We start from the raw sequence: 19,542 nt of genomic DNA, 5'->3' as shown, positions 1-19,542 counted from the left end.
ACAGAGGATAAGGTTGAATAGAATAATGATCCCAATTTATCTTGTTAAATAAGTCAACACAACAAATATTAAGTGCTAACCCATTAGATCAATTAAGGTACCTTTTGTGTGATCCCAATTTATCTTGTCAAATAAGTCAACACAACAAATATTAAGTGCTGACCCATTAGATGAATTAAGGTACCTTTTGTATTTTTTCATAAATGTGAGGAGTAATCATAAGGGGACCATCTCTATGTTTAACCTCTATAGAAGGAAATTCATCTTGTAAACATGTAATATCATTTGATTTATAATAAAGATTAGGAACCACTTTAAGAAAGGCTTCTTGGATCAACCTATGGTGTGAAGGGGAAGTTTGAATCAAATCCCAAAGGGAGATATTTTCTAAGATATCATGGAGTTTCTCAATAAGATTCTTATCAGTGTGTTTCTTAGGGTGAGAGGGGGAAGAAAGAGAAGTGAGAAGAACATTGGAATCTTTATTTTTGACACAAGCATTAAATGTGTGATGTATTTTGAAACCATATTTTGTTCTAGTTGTCTTTCCATAGAACCTCTTTCACATATGTATTTTACAACTTTTAGGATATTGAGAGGTTCTTTGGTTTTAGGCTTCTTATAACTAGAAACATGAATAGTATTGAATTGATTAATCTTTTTGTTCTCCAAGGATACATCTTTAGAAGGGATAGCATTAAGGAAACTGCTAATGATTTCATCCTCTTGTGCCAAATTACCTTTGTGGGTATGACAAGCTTTAGGAGAAGGATAAACATGACTCATTAATGCTAAGGAAACTGCTAATGATTTCATCCTCTTGTGCCAAATTACCTTTGTGGGTATGACAAGCTTTAGGAGAAGGATAAACATGACTCATTAATGCTTCATGTCTAGTGAGAAATTCATTGAAATGAAAAGAAGATATGGTATCACTAGGAAAGATAGCTACAATATCATCCACTTGCACCAAATGATCCTCATGGGGGAGGTACATTTTATGATAAAGAACAATTTTCAAAGATACCTTCTTAGGAGGGAGATCTTTGAAAGAAGTTCTCATTTAACCTCTTATTGTACCAATGTGCCCTAATTGGTAGAGAAAAATTTGGGAGAGAGTAAATCAATATCCATGAACACTTCTTCTCTAGGACAGGTGCGATGTATATAAGGTAAAGTAAGATTAAGGAAGGTGTTTACGAGATCATCCTCTTCCTTTAAGATATTCTTATGGGAGAGACATATTTTTGGAGAAAGATCAACATCAATTTTCAAAACTTCATTCTTAAGAGGAAGAGTTATAAAAGAAGTGTTAATAATATTTTCTTGCACCAAAGTATCCCCATGAACAAGAGAAGATTTAAGAGAGGGATTATCATGGTCCATTAGGGCCTCATCTCTAGAAGGTAAAGCTTGATAAAGAGGATTTTCAACCACACCAACTTATTTTATGAAAAAAGTTTCTTCATAAATAGGATTGATAGAAGGTAAGGGTTCATAAAGAAGATTTTTGAATGCATGAAACTATCCTTGTGAATTTTTGGAGATTTAGAGGGAAGGATGAAGTCATCAAGAGTTTCATCCATCATCCCAAGGTCATCACTACTAAATGTCTTACACATTATGTTGATTAACCTTTAGCAAAAGGATGCTTTCGAAGACTTAGGATAAAGGAAACCATCAAGAGCCTCCTCAAGTTTTTCTCTACTATATATTTCTTCAAAAGGATAGTCATCATAACCAAATGGATTATCAAAGGCATGACAGTCTTAAAAAGAGTAATTTGATATTTTGAAAAGATATGCTTGTTGCAAGGTGTGCACCCTTGGTCTCCTTGTGTTGTGCAACATAACGCTTGGGTTTGTGACATGGCTTAACTACCTCCTATGGATTCTATAATTCTAGTGGTTGTATTGGGAACTAACAGGTCAATCTTTTGGTGCAACAACAACCACACTTGTGGATCCAAGCTTGGTCATAGGTTCAAACCCCTTGCTTGCACTGGGGGGGATTGTTGCAAGGTGTGTGTCTTAAAAAGAAACCATCCAGGACCCAACAGAAAAATAGATGTGAACCAACCCATCAAAACCAGGGCAAAGCAACCCCATAGAACAACAACCAAGAACAAAACAAAACTTCTAAAGATCAAAACTACAATATTTTGACCAATTTATCAATCTTCAGAATGAAATCCTCATTGATATTCTTAACTTTCTTAATGATGTTGTCAACAGGGGTCATACCCTTATCCTTACTATAGAGCCTCATCGCTGAACCAGGTAGCGGCTTCTTGTTCGCATCCAGATCTACTTCCACATCCTCTGAAGGAGCCGTCTCTTTCTTATGGGTACCAACATTCACAACCTTAGCTTTCTTGATTACCTTGGTGCTACTAGTGGGGGACTCTCCCTAAGAAATACCATGAAGAACTTCAGCCTATTCATTGATTCAATGGAGACCAATGCTGGTATTGTCCATGGCAGACATACTCACCTCCACCACCACACTCAAACTCTTTTGAAGTTTATAAAAGTAATTTTCTAGAGCCTTAATGCACTCTTCGTGGTCCTCCTTAAGGTATTTAATCCCATTAGCCAAGGTATGCCTATTTGCAAGAATACTATCTAGGTCCTCATTGGGCTGATTGGCCTTCTCCGTGAGACTATTTATCTCCTGAAAAATCCAACTGAACAGAGCATTTTGGTTATCCTATAAATTCCTCAAGTTAATATTCATAATCGTATTCTCAAGAACTGAGTAACCCTTCTACTAAGGGGTAAAACTGCCACCATTAATAGGCATAAAAAAATCGACACCTTGATCCTCCATAGGCCTATCCAAATCAATTCGAGAGGCATTCAAAAGCTTAGAAGAAGTCTTGTTGACATTGACAAATAGGGGCCTAGAGATTTTGATTTTTCCCTTAGCGCTTGACATAGAAACCCTAGCCACCATTTTATCCTTCACATCAGAACTAGGGTCCATCCAATTAGGAAAAAATATTCAGGGTCGTCCTCCTCATCAAATAAAATAATTCTTTCTCTGCTAGTAGGATTAGGTATTTTGGACGTCAAGGGGTCCTGTTTATTATAAATGTGAAAGACCTCATCCCCATCGGAGTCCACCTCTTCATTAGAAGAGGTGTCCCCATAATGAATACAAACATTCTTCTTGTATTCAACACCATTCTTAGCCCTCAGATTCCACTCAACATGGATATCCTTGGCATTCTCCATAATCAATAGGATTAAGCCCTCATGGAGAATAGGGGAGGATGCTCTTTTCTCATGAGACCTAATGCATCAAGGGTGAGGTAATGCATGATAACCTCTGAGACCTCCCATCATGGCTTTGGAATAGAGGTTCTCTCCAACCCACCATCCTTATTCTTCCTCACCTTCTCCCTTTCTTTTGGCAGGAACAAATTTTTCATCGCCATCATCACATATTTCTTATCCCTACAGAATTTGGTTCCCTCAATCAGAGTGTTCAACACCTTAGCCACCATCTCCTCATTAAATTCCAGCTCCATACCATAGACACGAAGCACCCCGTCCTTCCACCCATGAACAAAAGGCCTTGGTAACAAAGCATCCACACTATGAAGCATCTCAATATAACCAATCAAACCTCCCATCAAAATTTCTATCCAAACAACTTCCTTATTTCTCCATTTTTTCATAGACTATGGGCTCCAAATGGTTCCTATCTCCCCCCATCGTACAAAAATATCAATTCTTAACAACCTACAACACAAACAGAGCCATGCTAAACTAGATAAAAATAATTAAAAATGCCACTAGAAAGTTCGACTTTCCGCTTATGAAAGAAGTCCTACCTAGAACACCTTGGAAGATGTCATTTTCCATCATTTCCAAAAAACCCCTTGAGCTTCGCACACATCATAATCATTGCAGAGTAAGGTAATAATATCCACTGGGATCCGGTCATAAATGTTCCTTGAACTTTCCTACTTGGCAAGCTGACCCCAATGTTGGTCAAATTATCCGCAACCTTATTACCTTCACGGTAGACATGTGAAATTTTAAATTCATTAATGTCCCTGAAAAGCATTAGGCTATCTTCAATAATATTTTTAATCAACCAACTAGGGAAGGAGGATCCTGTTAAATAATTAATGATGTTTAGGGAGTCGCACTCCAACAAGACCCTTCTCAAACCTTTATCTTTTGCCAATTTGATCCAAAAGTTTAAGTAGTCATGTCATTCTAAGTTTCCTTTTCAAATATAATATAACATATGAATTTTTTGAGTAACTAGTCTAATTAGATGCACGGATTGTTTTTTTTAAAGAATAACCAATGATGTATATCCAAATGGTTTCTTAACTCTACCTTTTGTATGCTTTTTTAAGCTAACTATGCCATCTTAATTATGTGTTGTGATTCATAAAGGTAATTTAAATAATCTTTGATGATATGATGCATTGATTGAGGCATTGTATACATGATACAATGTGGATTATTTCTATTTCATAATTATGACTAAGTTTACAAATTAATTAATTTTCGGTGCTATGAGATAGAGGCAAGGGTTCTTAATTTTGTTTCAAAGATGAAGAACATCATCAATAGTAGAGAAACATGTCAAGAGTAGGGGTTAGAGTATCACAACATTAGGAATGCACACACTATTAAAAATATCATAGGTCATGCATGTATGCTAAGTGCATATATATGATCATCAATTGAGGTTTTGATTGAATGCATTTAATTGATTGGTGAAGTGTATTAATGTCAACTTGATTGTGTAAATTTTTAATGTTGTATTAGAGGCATATACTAATTATAATTTTGATGCATGTTTCAATCATTTACAAATGTTGGTTGATTTTAATTCGTAATGGTCTTTTATATTCAATTTTTTACCCAAACTATGTTGGACCTTTGTGGTTTTATCTCCATCAATTTTTTACACAAACCAATGGTCCCCTACATGCTTTCCAATTGGAAGTAATACTATCTGTCTATGAGGTTACTAGATTGTGGTAGCTTTAATTGTACCATGTCAATCTAAGAGCCAAGTGTATGTGTATCACACTATCACATATCATTTTCCATGGACTTCCTTGATAACCTCTAACTATATGATCGTATTTGATTAATATGCAAAATATTAGATACCCGTGGACTGAAAATGCATGCACAATTCATCATTTTGGTCAAAGTTTTAATATAATTGTTTTCCAAACATGGATATGTGTACTTATGTTCACACACAACAATCTCTTTCTTGATTCAAAATATAAAATATTCATAAAATATTACCTATATAAATGTAACAAGACTATATTTGAAGTTGCCATAATATGTCTCATTTTTTAGTTTATTTTACTAGTTTTAAGTTCAATTGAATCAATAATGTAGCTTAATAGTTTTAGATGTATATAATTCCATATAGGGTAATTTATTCTAAATGGACGACCCTACATCAATGTGTTCATTGGACATGCTAATGTAGACCTGTTCATATAAAATAAAATGATAAATAAAATCACAAACAATTCAAAATATATAATTATCAATATTTAGATCTTAGCCTCCATGATTTTTAACTACAACTTGTAATATAATTAGAAAATTACTTTTTAAATCTACACAATTTATTTATAACACTCTCACTCTTACTTAGAGAGACACCATATTATAATTTCATCTTAATATTATTCCACCAACAACACACCTCAACTCCTTATATTTAATGTTCTAAAGCTATTAAAATTAATCGTTCAAGATATAGATCTGGAATAAGCAAAAGTGTCATGTTTTGCATTACAATATTCTATATTAAATATAGATGTACAGACTAGACTTTTTAAAACAGATGGTTTCGTAAATATTACTCTTCCTCCCGTGGAGAGTGAAAACAATTTGAGTTGGTTAACAATCTATTTGAGCAGAGTAAGAATAAACAAACTATTCTGTTCGCACTTAGTAAGACCTAGTCCTGCACAGCATATTGCTTAAAACACATTAGTTTTTATATAGTTCATTCATAAATTTGATGAAATGAATGACAGCAGCGCATAGGGACGCGCTGTTATTTCCAAGCTCCCGCACAGGGCATTTTATTCTATTTACTTATAAGCATCAAACCCTAATAATGAAAGCTATGCTCTTTGAAACTGTACTTTCAGGGGATCGATCTCACTATCTTTGACGAGCCACTGGTTTCCATCATTACTAATCTCACTATCTTTGACGAGCCAGATATTAAACACTTATTAAACACCTCTACATCATTACTAATCTTGTTTATTTAGTAATATTACTTATGCATGTACTATACCATACTTTTAGTTTAATATTATTCCATCAACAGAAAACCTATACTCCTTATATCCAATGTTCTTAATGATTATGATCTATTTTCCCTTGGACAAGCTATTTAAATTAATCGTTCAGTATATAGATCTTGAATCAGCAAAAGTGTCCTGTTTTGTATTACGATACTCTGTCTAAATATATATGTACAGGTGAGACTTTTTTAAACAGAAGATTGCGTAGATATTACTCTTTTTATGGTGGAAAGTCAAAAACAATTTGAGTTGGTAAACATGTATTTGAATTGAGTTGGAATAAGCAAACTATTCTGTTCACACTAAGTCAAACCTAGTCCTGCACATTATATAACTTAAAACAATCTCTGTAGATTTTATATAATTCAGTCATAAATTTGATGAAATGAATGACAGCAGCGCACAAGGAGGCGCTCTTATTTCCAAGCTCCAGCACAGGGCTTTTTTATTCTATTTACTTATAAACATCAAACCCTAATAATGTGACTTATGCTCTTTGAAACTGCACTTTCAGGGGATCGATCTCACTATCTTTGACGAGCCACTGGTCTCCATCTTCGTCGGTGTAAATTCCCAGCGACCCACATGCGGGCCTGCAAGTTGAGCACACACTAGGGCAATAAGAAAACTCATAAACATTGCTACCATCTCCTTCACTTTTGCTTATCCTAAAGTAATCCAGATCAACTGAAGAAGAGGAAGATGAGCCTCCTGTATAAATAAAATCTTTGTTCACTTCCGAATCTGATTTGATCCTCCACCGAGTAGATTGCACACAAATTGTAGCCGCAAAAATTGCACCTCCAAGTCGACATCCTCGGCGATTGCTTTCACATATACATAAGGCCTGATGCATGTTTCAATTATTTATAAATGTTCATTGACTGTGGTTCTTAATGGACTTTTGTGTTATTTTTTAACCCAACTATGCTGGACCCTTGAGATTTTATCTCCATCAATATAGGAGCCTTGTTGTTTGATCCCTATTATTCAGGCACATTTATTTTAAATTAATAGCATGAAAGCTACCAAATAGATATGATCTTTTGAAGCAATGGATTTGAAAACTAAATACAGGTATTTGGGAAGTGCTTTACTTCCCATTATAAATCAATTGTCCCCAACATGTCTTTCAATTGGAAGTAGTCCTGCCCTTTTATGAGGTTGATAGATTGTGGTAGCTTTCATTGTACCATTGCCAATTTAAGAGGAAGTGTATGAGTACTACATTATCACATATCATTTGTCATAGATTCTGCATGCACAACGCATTATTCTGGTCAAAGTTTTTAATATAAATGTATTCTAGGCATTTGATATGTGTATTGTAAGTTCACACACTACTATCTTTTTCTTGATTGAAAACACAAAACATTCATAAAATATAACCTAAATAAATGCAACAAGAATATATTTGAATTTTTTGTAATGTCTCATTTTTAGTTTATTTTACCAATTTTAAGTTCAATTGAATCAATAATGTAACTTACAATTTCAGGTATATAATATTTCATAAAAGGTAATTCATTCTAAATGGACAACCCTACATTAATGTATTCATTGAAAATGCTGATGTAGACCCATTCATGTAAAATAAAATCAGTGAAATTATAAATAATTCAAAATAAATAGTCATCAATTATGTAGGTCATAGTCTTAAATTTTTTTTAATACAATTCATTACATAATTAGATAATCATTTGAAAAAAATAAATTTAAATCTTTTATAGAATAATGCTATATCTCATATATTTATTCATCAAATTAAATATGCAGCTATAAATTCTGAAACAAACAAATGATATTCATCATATTAAACTACATAATAAAACTAAAAATATTATATAGACAATTGAAACTATTATATATATAGATAAATATTGTATCGTCAAAATTCATGAATTAAATGTTTTAAAATGTCACAACTAGATATTAAACACCTTTACACAATTACTAAACTTATTTATTTATTATGTATTCATGTACCATACCATAATTTTATTTTAATATTATCCTATCTAACAACATACCTATAGTCCTTATATTAAATGTTCTGAATGATTATGATCTCTTTATCCTTGGCCAAGCTATTTAAATTAATCGTTCAGTATATAGATCTTGAATCAGCAAAAGTGTCCTGTTTTGCATTACAATAGTCTATATAAATATAGATGTACAGACGAGACTTTTTAAAACAGATGATTTTGTAGATATTACTCTTTTTATGGTGGAAAGTCAAAAGCAATTTGAGTTTGCAAACAATGTATTTGATTTGAGTTGAAATAAGCAAATTATTTTGGTCACACTAGTAAGACCTCATCATTGTAGATTTTATTTTATTTTATTCATTCACAAATATGATAAAATGAATGACAGCAGCGCATAGGGAGGCGTTGTTATTTCCAAGCTCCAGCATAGGCCTATTTAATTCTATTTACTTATACACGTCAAACCCTAAAAGCAGATGATGTCTAAGATATTAAATTTATTATAGTGGAAAATCAAAAACAATTTGAGTTGGAATAAGCAAACTATTCCGTTTATACTTGATTTAGTGTTTGATAAAAATTGGAAAGCATTAAATTATATTTTTTTTCATATCAAATAGTTTGATTCAAAGATTCTTAAATAGGTACATCTATGAAAAGATGTGTCTCTTACAAGAGATATGCCGATACATAATGATTTTGATGAAATACAGTTTATATTTTAATACTCCCATAAATTTTATTTTATCACATAATTTAAATAGACAATGGAGACCACCTATAAAAATAGGTTGGTTGGTAAATCATTAACATCATTGCCTTTCAATTTAGTCTAATCCTTGTTAAAAACTCCGCTGATTACAATTGTTCATCGTTTTCTATAACAAGATATTTTCCATGGTTATTCTATAAGAAGTTGAAGCATTTTCAAAGATCTTTGCTACAAAAAGCTTCATAGGAATCAACAAAAATATGGTGAATCATTTCATAAGATCTGTGTGATTAAAAACCTTCAAAGATATCGATAAGGAAAGTGAAGTGTTTTCAAAGATCTTTAAGATAAAAACCTTCACAAATATCAACAAAAGAAAATGAAGAATTTTCAAAGATCTTTACGATCAAAACCTTCACAAATATCAAAATCCAAAAGATCTTTGTGGTAAAAAAAAAACTTTAACATGTCTACAATCAATTCTAATAATGATCTTTATGATCAAATTGATGATTGTTGTGATCAAAAAAACTTTAACGATCTCTGCGATCAATTTCAATAATGATCTTTGCAATTCTAATAATGATCTTTGTGATCAATTTGAATAATGATCTTTGTGATCAATTTGAATAATGATTTTTGCGATCAAATATTTTCTTGATTTACCTGTTCCCTTAATTCTTGATTTCAAATAACGTACTAATAACTTTGCATCTCTTCAAATTTACACTGACAAATACTACAGACCATCAAATATTGTGAAAACTTAAGAAAAAATGTGATCACCTTTCTTTTTTGATTAGCTAACATTTTCCTAGATAGCGCATGAGTACTTCCACAACCTGTGATGGATAAACTTGAACGACATTTCAGGCAATGACTATAGATTACAGGGATGGTGACTTCATCCTTTTTTTTTCTTAACAGTTAAGGCAATGAACGTTTTCCAGCGGCAACTTACAACGATCTTCATAAAACTTACAATGATATCCTATGACAGATGTAACTTGCTTTCTTGTTGATTGTGGTCTTCTTTGTTTTAAAAGATAGCAATAACTTTTAATTTTCCCCAATCACTATTTCTAGGACTCTTTCTCTAATTTTGGAGCAAGGCTTTTATTTTTGGGATGGCCCTTTTAGAAACTTTCTTCAGCGATTTGATTAATAGGACTGCAAGAAACCAATTTGCTTGGAGAGCGCCTAATGCTATTTATTTCTTTGTTCTTAGAACGTTGCAGACCATTTCCAATCAACTTCTTTTCCCCTTGGCATATAAAAAGCCTCAAATCATTATCAAATGCATTGGCTGTCATTTGGCTTTAGTTCTCTTTGTTTTATTCCATTCTTACTCAGTTGTTGTTGAACGGGGCGAGTTAAAGCTTCCAAAGTTTATAGAATTCACTCTTCTTTCACCTTTCACAGAGTCAATACTCCAAAACTGGACTTTGTGAGGTCTTCCCTACCATACCATGGCTCTTCAAAGTCTGATTTGCCTTGTCCTCTAATTGGGCACACTTCACAAGGTGCTACAGTACAAATCTTCAATGGCAACGATTTAAACCTTTATTCATGATAACTTCAACTACGAACAACTTTTCAAACTTAGCAAACTATGATCCTCTATAACTCTGAAACAAACAACACTCACATGATCTTCTGGTTTGAACTCCTCACTGTCACTTTTCCAATTAGCGATTGTGAAACACTTCTTCGATCTAATTTATGCATGCAACTTCCTTTATCGACTTTGCTGATTTCTTATTTTCAATAGTGACTGATGTGTCTTGAATTTTTATTGTGACAGTAATCTTCTAACGTTTGCTTGCTGTCTCCCTGAACCAATTTGGCTCTGATACTTAGAATAAAATAGGAGAGCATTAGATTATATTTTCTATATATCAAATAGTTGGATCTAAAGATTGTTAAATAGATACAGCAATGAAGACATACATTATACATCATGACTCTAATGAAATACAGTTTATATTTTAAGTTCTCCACATCATATAACTTAAAACAATCTCTGTAGATTTTATATAATTCAGTCATAAATTTGATAAAATGAATGACAGCAGCGCACAAGGAGGCGCTGTTATTTCCAAGCTCCAGCACAGGGCTTTTTTATTCTATTTACTTATAAACATCAAACCCTAATAATGTGACTTATGCTCTTTGAAACTGCACTTTCAGGGGATCGATCTTACTATCTTTGACGAGCCACTGGTTTCCATCTTCGTCGGTGTAAATTCCCAGCGACCCACATGCGGGCCTGCAAGTTGAGCACACACTAGGGCAATAAGAAAACTCATAAACATTGCTACCATCTCCTTCACTTTTGCTTATCCTAAAGTAATCCAGATCAACTGAAGAAGAGGAAGATGAGCCTCCTGTATAAATAAAATCTTTGTTCACTTCCGAATCTGATTTGATCCTCCACCGAGTAGATTGCACACAAATTGTAGCAGCAGAAAATTGCACCTCCAAGTCGACATCCTCGGCGATTGCTTTCACATATTCATAAGGCGTGAAAATCACAGGAAGACCATCGTCATTGTTATTGTAAGTTACGTACATTGGGCAGCTGTTATTCCGCATCTTCAATGAAAGCCCGCCGCCATTCACAGGTAGAATTTTGTAATCGGTGCCTGTTACCACAGGTGTCCCTGCAATGTCTAATACACCATCTCCATAAGCCAAGGGCAGAATTAGTGCCACCACTAGTAAAGTCCTGTCCATTCAAGAAAAGGAAACAAAACCAAAGCCAACAGTTATCAGTAATGTGTAATGGAATGGGAAATTAGAAAGGAAAGATTAGATATGTGAGAGAGGGAAATGAGACATCCATACCTGCAGGCTGCTTGAGAAGAATACATCACCATTTTGTATGTAAGAATAAGAGATGCTTTGCCTTAATCGTTAAGCTTCAATGTCTTAGGGCAGGGACTGTATACTATTTATAAGGGAAGAAGGATGGGATAGCAGACATGCGTGAATGCGGACTAATAGCCTTTTCGTAGTACGGCTTATACGTGGATGTTCTACTATCTTAAATCTTATCTTATATTGACTTTCATTTTCTTATATGGTGGCTCGGACTTCTTCTTGTGATAAGGATGAATTTAAATTCATCTTTTCTCATGGCGATATGCATCTTGTTTATGACGAGATTTATCAATATTTCAAGGATTTTTGAAGAGATTTGAAGGTAATATTTAAGATTTATCTTTCCCCATGATAAGCTTCATTTTCAAATTAATTTACTAATTGTCATTTCTAGTAAACTCAAATATGATACTTAAAAATAAAATTAGTGGTATACAAGAAATGACATTTTTAAGTTTGTGGAGGATTGATATTGTTGAAACATGTGTGAGAAGCTACATATTGTGAGGTTGACCACTAATTTATTGAAAGAGATTCTTACATATTTTATTTTCATTTTATGAAAATTATTAAGAATTTCAAATATTGACGATTTGAATACTTTCTAGTTTCATTGGCTTATGATGATTAGAAAATTGTACAAACAAAAGAGATCGAATTTGGGCATGACGACACGATTTTACAAATATGAAGAAGTGTGATGAGCTATAAAACAAAACCAAGGGTTATTATTTTCAATTCACCAGCAAAACCATTATTTAAATTATGTTTAAAGACTACATTCATATTTGAACATTTAACTACGATGGCTATGAAATGAAGCTTAAAACCTATACAAAGTCATGAAATGCATATTGAGGAAGGATTTATAGAGAAATAGAAAATAGAAATATGAATCTAATTAGCAACATATGTATGATATAAGGAGGAAGAATATAGTAGGGATAGTTTGGAAATGCCAATACAATTTATAAGCATTACAAAATTATTGTAATGGTTATATTTTATTAGAATGAAGTGGTGGATGTTGGGAGGATCTATAATTATTATTTACAACTATGAATAGAATTTAAATATCTATGACAAATGTATCAATTATAAATGGGATTTTGCATGAGAATAATTCTCCAAGATTTCTATGATCTCCTCTAGGATTGAAAAAAATATCCATCCATGTAAACGAAAACAATAAATTATTTGTCAATATTGTGTTGGAATAGAAAGACATGTTGGAATGTGGGTTACAGGTAATGAAACATGAAATGTGTTAAAGTTTGGACGATGAATAATTATTGTGGAATAAAAACGTGAAAAATAAAAGAATGTGATGTTAAATTTTCTTATATAAATGTTGTAGATGAATATTTTCCTTTTAGTTTGAGAGTATTACACAATTTCATTATATGTGTATGTGTATGTGTATGTGTATGTGTATGTGTGTGTGCGTGTGCATGTGCATGTGCATGTGCATGTGTATGTGTATACATTAATACATACATATAATCTTTTTATCTTCATAGTAATGAGATATTAAAAATATAAACTATTCAATCACTAAAAATAAAAATTAAATTGTCTATTTACCCATTACATTTTAATAGAATTTTTTTTTCTCTATATTCAGTTAACAATCTTCTATTTATTATTATAATAAATAATAAATCATTTTAACTCTGTTTTAATTTAATCTCTTTAAAATTGCTCACAACTTTTTTTAAGGATATTTTATTAACCATATATATTATGACTGATATAATTTAAAAAATAAAAAATTAATTAAAATCCAGCTTGAACCTTGCAAAATGAGTATGATGCTTTGATCAGAAATGTGATATCTCTAATAAATTGGGAATTTGAGAGCATATTTAGAATAGAATTGCCTTCTCAACGTCATTTCTACTAGTGTCACAATCCTCGAGGCTAAAGAATATCATTTTCACTCCCGATTTCTTCCAATAATTCCATTAATTTCAATTTAAAACTGTGAAAGAGAATTTAAAAAGTAAAGCTCATTTATTTGACTGTATGACAGAAAGTGTTGGGGAAAATCCCCATGGAAATTCGTTTGTTAAATGAATTTTATTTTATCTTCCAAACAGCAATGAAAGCTGCCATGGCCAACTTTGTGGAAGAGAGAGTAGGCAAATAGGAAACGTCCTTATATATAGATAACCACCATGAGAAAATCGAGATATACAGATAAGTTTTATAACGTGGGAGTATTGTTGTGGGAGTGCCCATGAATTGTTATTCTTCTTTCTGTTATCGTATTTGTCACGTAATCAGGCAAGCATGTTGTTTGCATTTTCATTCTATATATAACGTGTACAAAGTCTACGATCTTTATTTTTATCTCATGGCTGTGGAAATTGCAGAGCTTCCAATAGATTTGGTCTATATTTAATTTAAATGGATTCAAAGATTTTTTAAATATAACGAATATATTCTTATATAATAGTTTTTTATTAAGATAAGTGGAATTTTTGCACGGTCTAATAACAAGGCGAATTATAAAGTTATTAAAAAGTAACAAAAAATAGGATTGACCTACACTGCAAACAATCTTATGCATTTTAACATCTTTTTTCCTTCTTTGAACAACTGTCCAACTAGAGTTATCATCTAAACTTGTAGACCTATAAAAAGGGGAAGGTAAAATACCTTTAGGAGCCCAAATTGAGGGCAGAGCTTCTAGACTAAAGAAACTAGGAATGAAGGAAGACCATGAGTTAGAACCACATCATGAGAAACAATAACTTTACTAGAGGAAACAACAATGGGACAATCAACAATTAGGGAAACATCAAAATGAACATCAGTCATGCTAGCAATAGTCTAGGAAGTCAGTGAATGAACAATAGGAAAACCCATATGAGCTTGAGAATGATTAATAGGAACAACAAAAAACACATCCAATTACATCAAAATAATAGAGGAAACAAAGTTTCAAGACATGAGCCAAAGGAGAAAGAGGAGGATTTTTTGAGGCAATAGAATCAGCATCTAAAATAGCAAGGTAAATTGTGAGATGATCATGAAGAGCGCTTGTCCACTAGGTTGAGGAAGATGGCCTATGAGAGACATGAGTACAATTTGATTCCAAGTGTCTAGTAGAAAAATAACTCCTACAACGAAAGGGATGCCCTCATTAGTTGATTAGTAGACTCTTTGAGAGGGTAGAAAGAGAGCGTCCAAGGACAAATCATGAGAGGATGTGAATCCCATTCCCAATCCCCAATAGTTAAAATGTCTTCTTGACCATTAGAAGAATCAAAGCTAACAACAAAGAACCCTCTAGCACTACGATAAATCTCCAACTTACCCAGCTCTAGAGGAATCCAATTATTCAAAGTCGATCGATGTAGATTAGAAAGCGATGGGAAAGTAAAATTAATTTATAAATCAACTCCTCACTTGAATAGAAAGACAGACTATCAGTCACTTCAAGGCCAAACTCCATCTCCAAGACAACAGAGGTACAAGGGAGTGAAACACATTTCATGTCTAGAGTTTTTGTAGATTGCCTACACAAGATGGGTAATAACACTTATATGAGTGCTATGGGGAGGGATTCTATTTAGGTTAACAATGGCACATTTGATGATGTACATTGTGTCTCTTCATTATCATCTAATATCCTTTCCATATATCGGATTACTCATAGTGGGTAGGGTAAGATAGTAGAGTTCACACCCGATTCAACACTCATTAGATATCAATAGAGTAGAGAGTTTATTTTCATTCACAATGTCTATCATGCATCACTTATATGAGTTCTCACATTTTTCTCCCATTGAGAATGTAGTTACATTTATTGGTCTTAACTCTCATGCATCTAGACTGGATCAAGTACTTGAGGAGAGGTTTGGTCATGTTAACCTATGTGTTCTTTAGTCATCCACCATGGCTCTTGGGAGTAGTCTTTCACTTCCTATTCAACTTCCTACTTCTTTAGAGATCAGTTCAATTTTGCAGATTGATTTTCCTCTTCTAGTTTCTACTTTATGGGACGAGTACTTGCCATATATCAAAACATTTTTTGATACATCACACACTCCAAACATTAGGAACATTATTGAGGATCTTTTCTTCCTCTTTGATGGAAGATTGAGCATTAATATCATCTCATCATCATCAATGCCTTCTAATCCTGTTCATCAAGTATCTTCACAATTGTTTAGATTTGCTTCATTTGATTTGACATCTTTTGATTTTGACATGTGGATATTTGAGAAGTCTTCTATGGGACCCATGATGAGGCTATTTCTCCCATCTCCTTTCATGGAGTTTCTTTTTCTTAGGCCATTGTATTTGTTTCTTCCTAAAATGACTAACATGGTTTGCTGCTCTTCTATCTTCATCAACATCCGTTCTCAAGCCTTCATCTTTAGCTTTGGATGTTCTCTCTAATTGGGGGATATATTGTCTCTTCATTACATTGTCTCTTCATTTATTTCTTGTGGGGGATTTTAAATTTACTTATGTGATCAATTTAGTACTTTGGGAGGTCATCTTAAGTCTTTCATGCCTAGTCACATGTACCTTTTTCACTTATTTTTGTCTTTTAGAAAGGAGTTTTCTCTCATTGGGTTTTTCTCTTTTATTCTATTTGTGAGAGTTGGATCAATTTGTACATGGGTACTTAATTAGGCATTGTTGTTGGGACCCATTTATGCTTGCATTTTGCATCCATTGGCTCTTTAGCTTAGCCCTAAGTTAATATTAAGGTGCTATCTTGGAGCAATTAGGAAGTTATCTAATTATTTAATTAATTAGGACTTTTAATTACTTTATTCACTTAAGCCAAATCTACCCAAAATATGATGTCAAGATCCCTAGTAAAAATCTAACACCCAAATCTTAAGATGAGTCCAAAAGCTAAAAATAAAATATTTCTTCCACACACCACAAGCTCCTTGTTATCCTTTCACCAATATGAGAGTTTGATTTTGGCTCCATTTTCTCCTTTAAAAAATATCTTATGATGTTCCATATCTCTCACCATAAGTCGGTCAAAGAGTATAACTCTTTCTTATAACTCTCTTATTTGTCATATATGTTCTTATTTTTTTATGTGAGAGGTCCAACTTCTAGAAGACATAAATTTTGACCTAAGAAGTTGATTAAGCCCCATTTTTAGGTTATAGATCCGAAAGAGATCCATGCCATTCTAACTAAATTTTTTTAAGCTAAGGTATATATTGGGTGGTGCAAAATTGACCTTTACAATCCTAAATATTACTTCTTTGTGTTCTACGACCTCAAAATTATCATTTTTCTATTAAATATTATTATGAAAGGTTGATAATTTTTGTGTAATAATGATTAATTTAATCAAATTTATGAATTAATAAAGAGATGGTATCACCTTGTTTCATGTCATAAAGCATTTAAAACCTAAAGTAGCTAGAAATTCATTAAAAATACTAAGGAAGAAATGCATAAAAATATAATTTTTTAGCTAATATAGAAAGAATTATATAAATCAAATGTAATGGACTGGCAATATCTTATCATGTTATGGACTGAATTCTCGTTGATGTTCTCTGTGAAGAAAAGATGCAAGACATTTGACAAAAAGAAATAGGGTACTATGACAAAGTGCTCTTTTCCGATTAAATAATATGAAAAAAGTCGCTCATTTGCCGGCTTTAATTCAATCTAATGTCTACTGGATCAATGCTAGCCATTCTTCTATCATTTCTTTACTGAGTTGAATTCTTTAGAAGCAAAATTTAGTAGAATGTTGGCGATTCCTTTTGTATCAGTATTGGTGGAATTTTGTAATCTTGAACCATTTGATAGGAATAAAATGAATTCCCCTTTTATCTCTTATTTCCTAATGTCTGTGGTAATATTTATTGCTAACTAGATAAGAACTTAATAGATGCATGATAGAGAGCTAGCAGAGGGAGGGAGTGAGGGGCTAGGAGGGAGGAGGGAGCGAGGGGCTAGGAGAGAAGAGAGAGAGTTTAAAAGTTGGTAGAAGCAATAAAAAATTGATAGATAAAACAATCATGTTTTCCGAAAGAAATTAAGACTGTAATGTTTCTAGTCAATGAATTCATACTAACCAACCAACATTGATTAATGGCATTTCAAAAGACCCCAACTATTGGAGGCTAGGAGAGAGGATAAAATGCCATAAGTCTAATTGAAATGATGTTGATAAAAAGCCATTCCTCCCGTAATACGGAGGATGGAGAAGTTCTTTAAAATATTCTATAAGGGACTAATTAGATGAGGACTATAAAAATTGAATTGCTTGAGATATTTTTAAACTCTTAAAATTAAGGATGGAGAGTCTATTTCAAACTTCTATAAAATATTTTCTACCTTAAAAATAAGGTAAGAATTAAAGGTGAAGTTACAAAAGAAAAAAAAATTGTTCAAGAGATTTGGATAGGAGTTTGTCATTAAGATTTAACCGAGCAATTATTGCAATAGAAGAGGTCAAAGATCTATTAAAAATGATAGTAGGTGAGTTGATACAATCACTTCAAACCCATTATTAATGAGTAAATAGATGAATCCTTTCTTGGAGAAAAACATTGTGCCTCAAAGCAATGACAAAGGTAGGGGGAGAGGAAACAATGGTAGAGGAAGAGGCTACTCTAGAAGAGAAAAATCAAATGGCCAAGAAGAAAAAAACAACTCATAGCCTCATTCCTATCATAAGAAGAATACAAATTGCTCAAAGCAAAGGTATAATATAAATAATGTTCAATATTATCATGTTAAATGTATGGTCCTTTCACAAGTGAATGTAGAAAGAGGTAATGTGACCAAGAGAAACAATTTTTTTATAAAGAAAATTAAAATATAAATAAAAATGACAAATTTCAAACATGTTCCATATGTGTGATATAAATGAGAATCATTGCTAGAATTTGGCATTTAGATGCACAAAAGGTAAAGAAAAATTATTTGCTACAACTAACAAGAACATTAAAATTTAGATTAAAATGGTGAACAAAAGAGTTCTAGTTGTTAGAAAATATTCTATCATTATTTACATAAAGCATGTCAATAAAGGAAAAATAGAAAATTTTTATTATACCTTAGACATGATATTTAATAGCCTAACTATAGGATACCTAGTTGAAAAATACTAGAAATCTTGATACAATATGCATAGTACATAATATTCAAGATGAAAATGAGACTAGTTATAAGGTTGTACTAGTTGAAATAAAAAACAATTAGATGTTTTCTCTAATAGATGCAAACTCATTTCTAAACATAATTCATTAGTTTTCTCCTTAATAACAGGAATAGTGTAATATCACCATAGAAAGAAACCTTCAAGATTATCATAAAAGACCTCTCTAAGCTTTAGAATTTACAGTACAAATACTTAAGTTAATCTAGAATTAATCCTTTATGTAATAAGAATATATGATTGGTTGGTTTTAATTATATATAATAGGAAAGGGCTAATATTCCCAAATTGCCACTTTAGGATCTCTTTATGGAGGTTGTAGGCCTTACACAACCCGTTCACCTTTGTAATCCTTGAGAATATTTAGACATTTTAATGCATCTGTGAATTAATTCTCAACCAAGCCAAACTGAGAAAAAGAGTCATTTGGGACTAGGTTAATGGGCTCCTTATTACTTTCCCAACTTCTATTTGTAGT

At 32.5% G+C, this 19,542-nt stretch overlaps 2 protein-coding genes across 2 annotated transcripts; both read right to left on the bottom strand.

The window, feature by feature from the left end:
* Window positions 1-6,806: 6,806 nt before the first annotated feature.
* Window positions 6,807-7,175, bottom strand: LOC131043640 (kunitz trypsin inhibitor 4-like). The gene has a single exon (XM_057976873.1). It carries the CDS (start codon window positions 7,173-7,175, stop codon window positions 6,807-6,809), a length of 369 nt encoding a protein of 122 aa, XP_057832856.1.
* Window positions 7,176-10,984: 3,809 nt separating this feature from the next.
* Window positions 10,985-11,944, bottom strand: LOC131043635 (kunitz trypsin inhibitor 5-like). Its single transcript, XM_057976867.1, has 2 exons — window positions 11,867-11,944; window positions 10,985-11,747 (listed from the first exon to the last, which is right to left on the bottom strand). The coding sequence occupies exons 1-2, from the start codon at window positions 11,896-11,898 to the stop codon at window positions 11,183-11,185; spliced, it is 597 nt and encodes a 198-aa protein (XP_057832850.1). The 5' UTR covers window positions 11,899-11,944; the 3' UTR covers window positions 10,985-11,182.
* Between the last annotated feature and the right edge of the window lie 7,598 nt (window positions 11,945-19,542).

This window comes from Cryptomeria japonica, chromosome 6 (assembly GCF_030272615.1).
Source record: "Cryptomeria japonica chromosome 6, Sugi_1.0, whole genome shotgun sequence".
Taxonomy (NCBI): domain Eukaryota; kingdom Viridiplantae; phylum Streptophyta; class Pinopsida; order Cupressales; family Cupressaceae; genus Cryptomeria; species Cryptomeria japonica.
The sequence above is the reverse complement of the archived record's forward strand: the minus strand, read 5'-3'. Positions and strand labels throughout refer to the sequence as shown.

Bases quoted from the DNA above. Each gene is read 5' to 3' on its own strand.
- LOC131043640 (XM_057976873.1), bottom strand. From the start codon at position 7,175: ATGCATCAGGCCTTATGTATATGTGAAAGCAATCGCCGAGGATGTCGA.
- LOC131043635 (XM_057976867.1), bottom strand. From the start codon at position 11,898: ATGGTGATGTATTCTTCTCAAGCAGCCTGCAG. The intron at 11,748-11,866 runs GTATGGATGTCT...TTGAATGGACAG, and splicing joins TCTTCTCAAGCAGCCTGCAG to GACTTTACTAGTGGTGGCAC.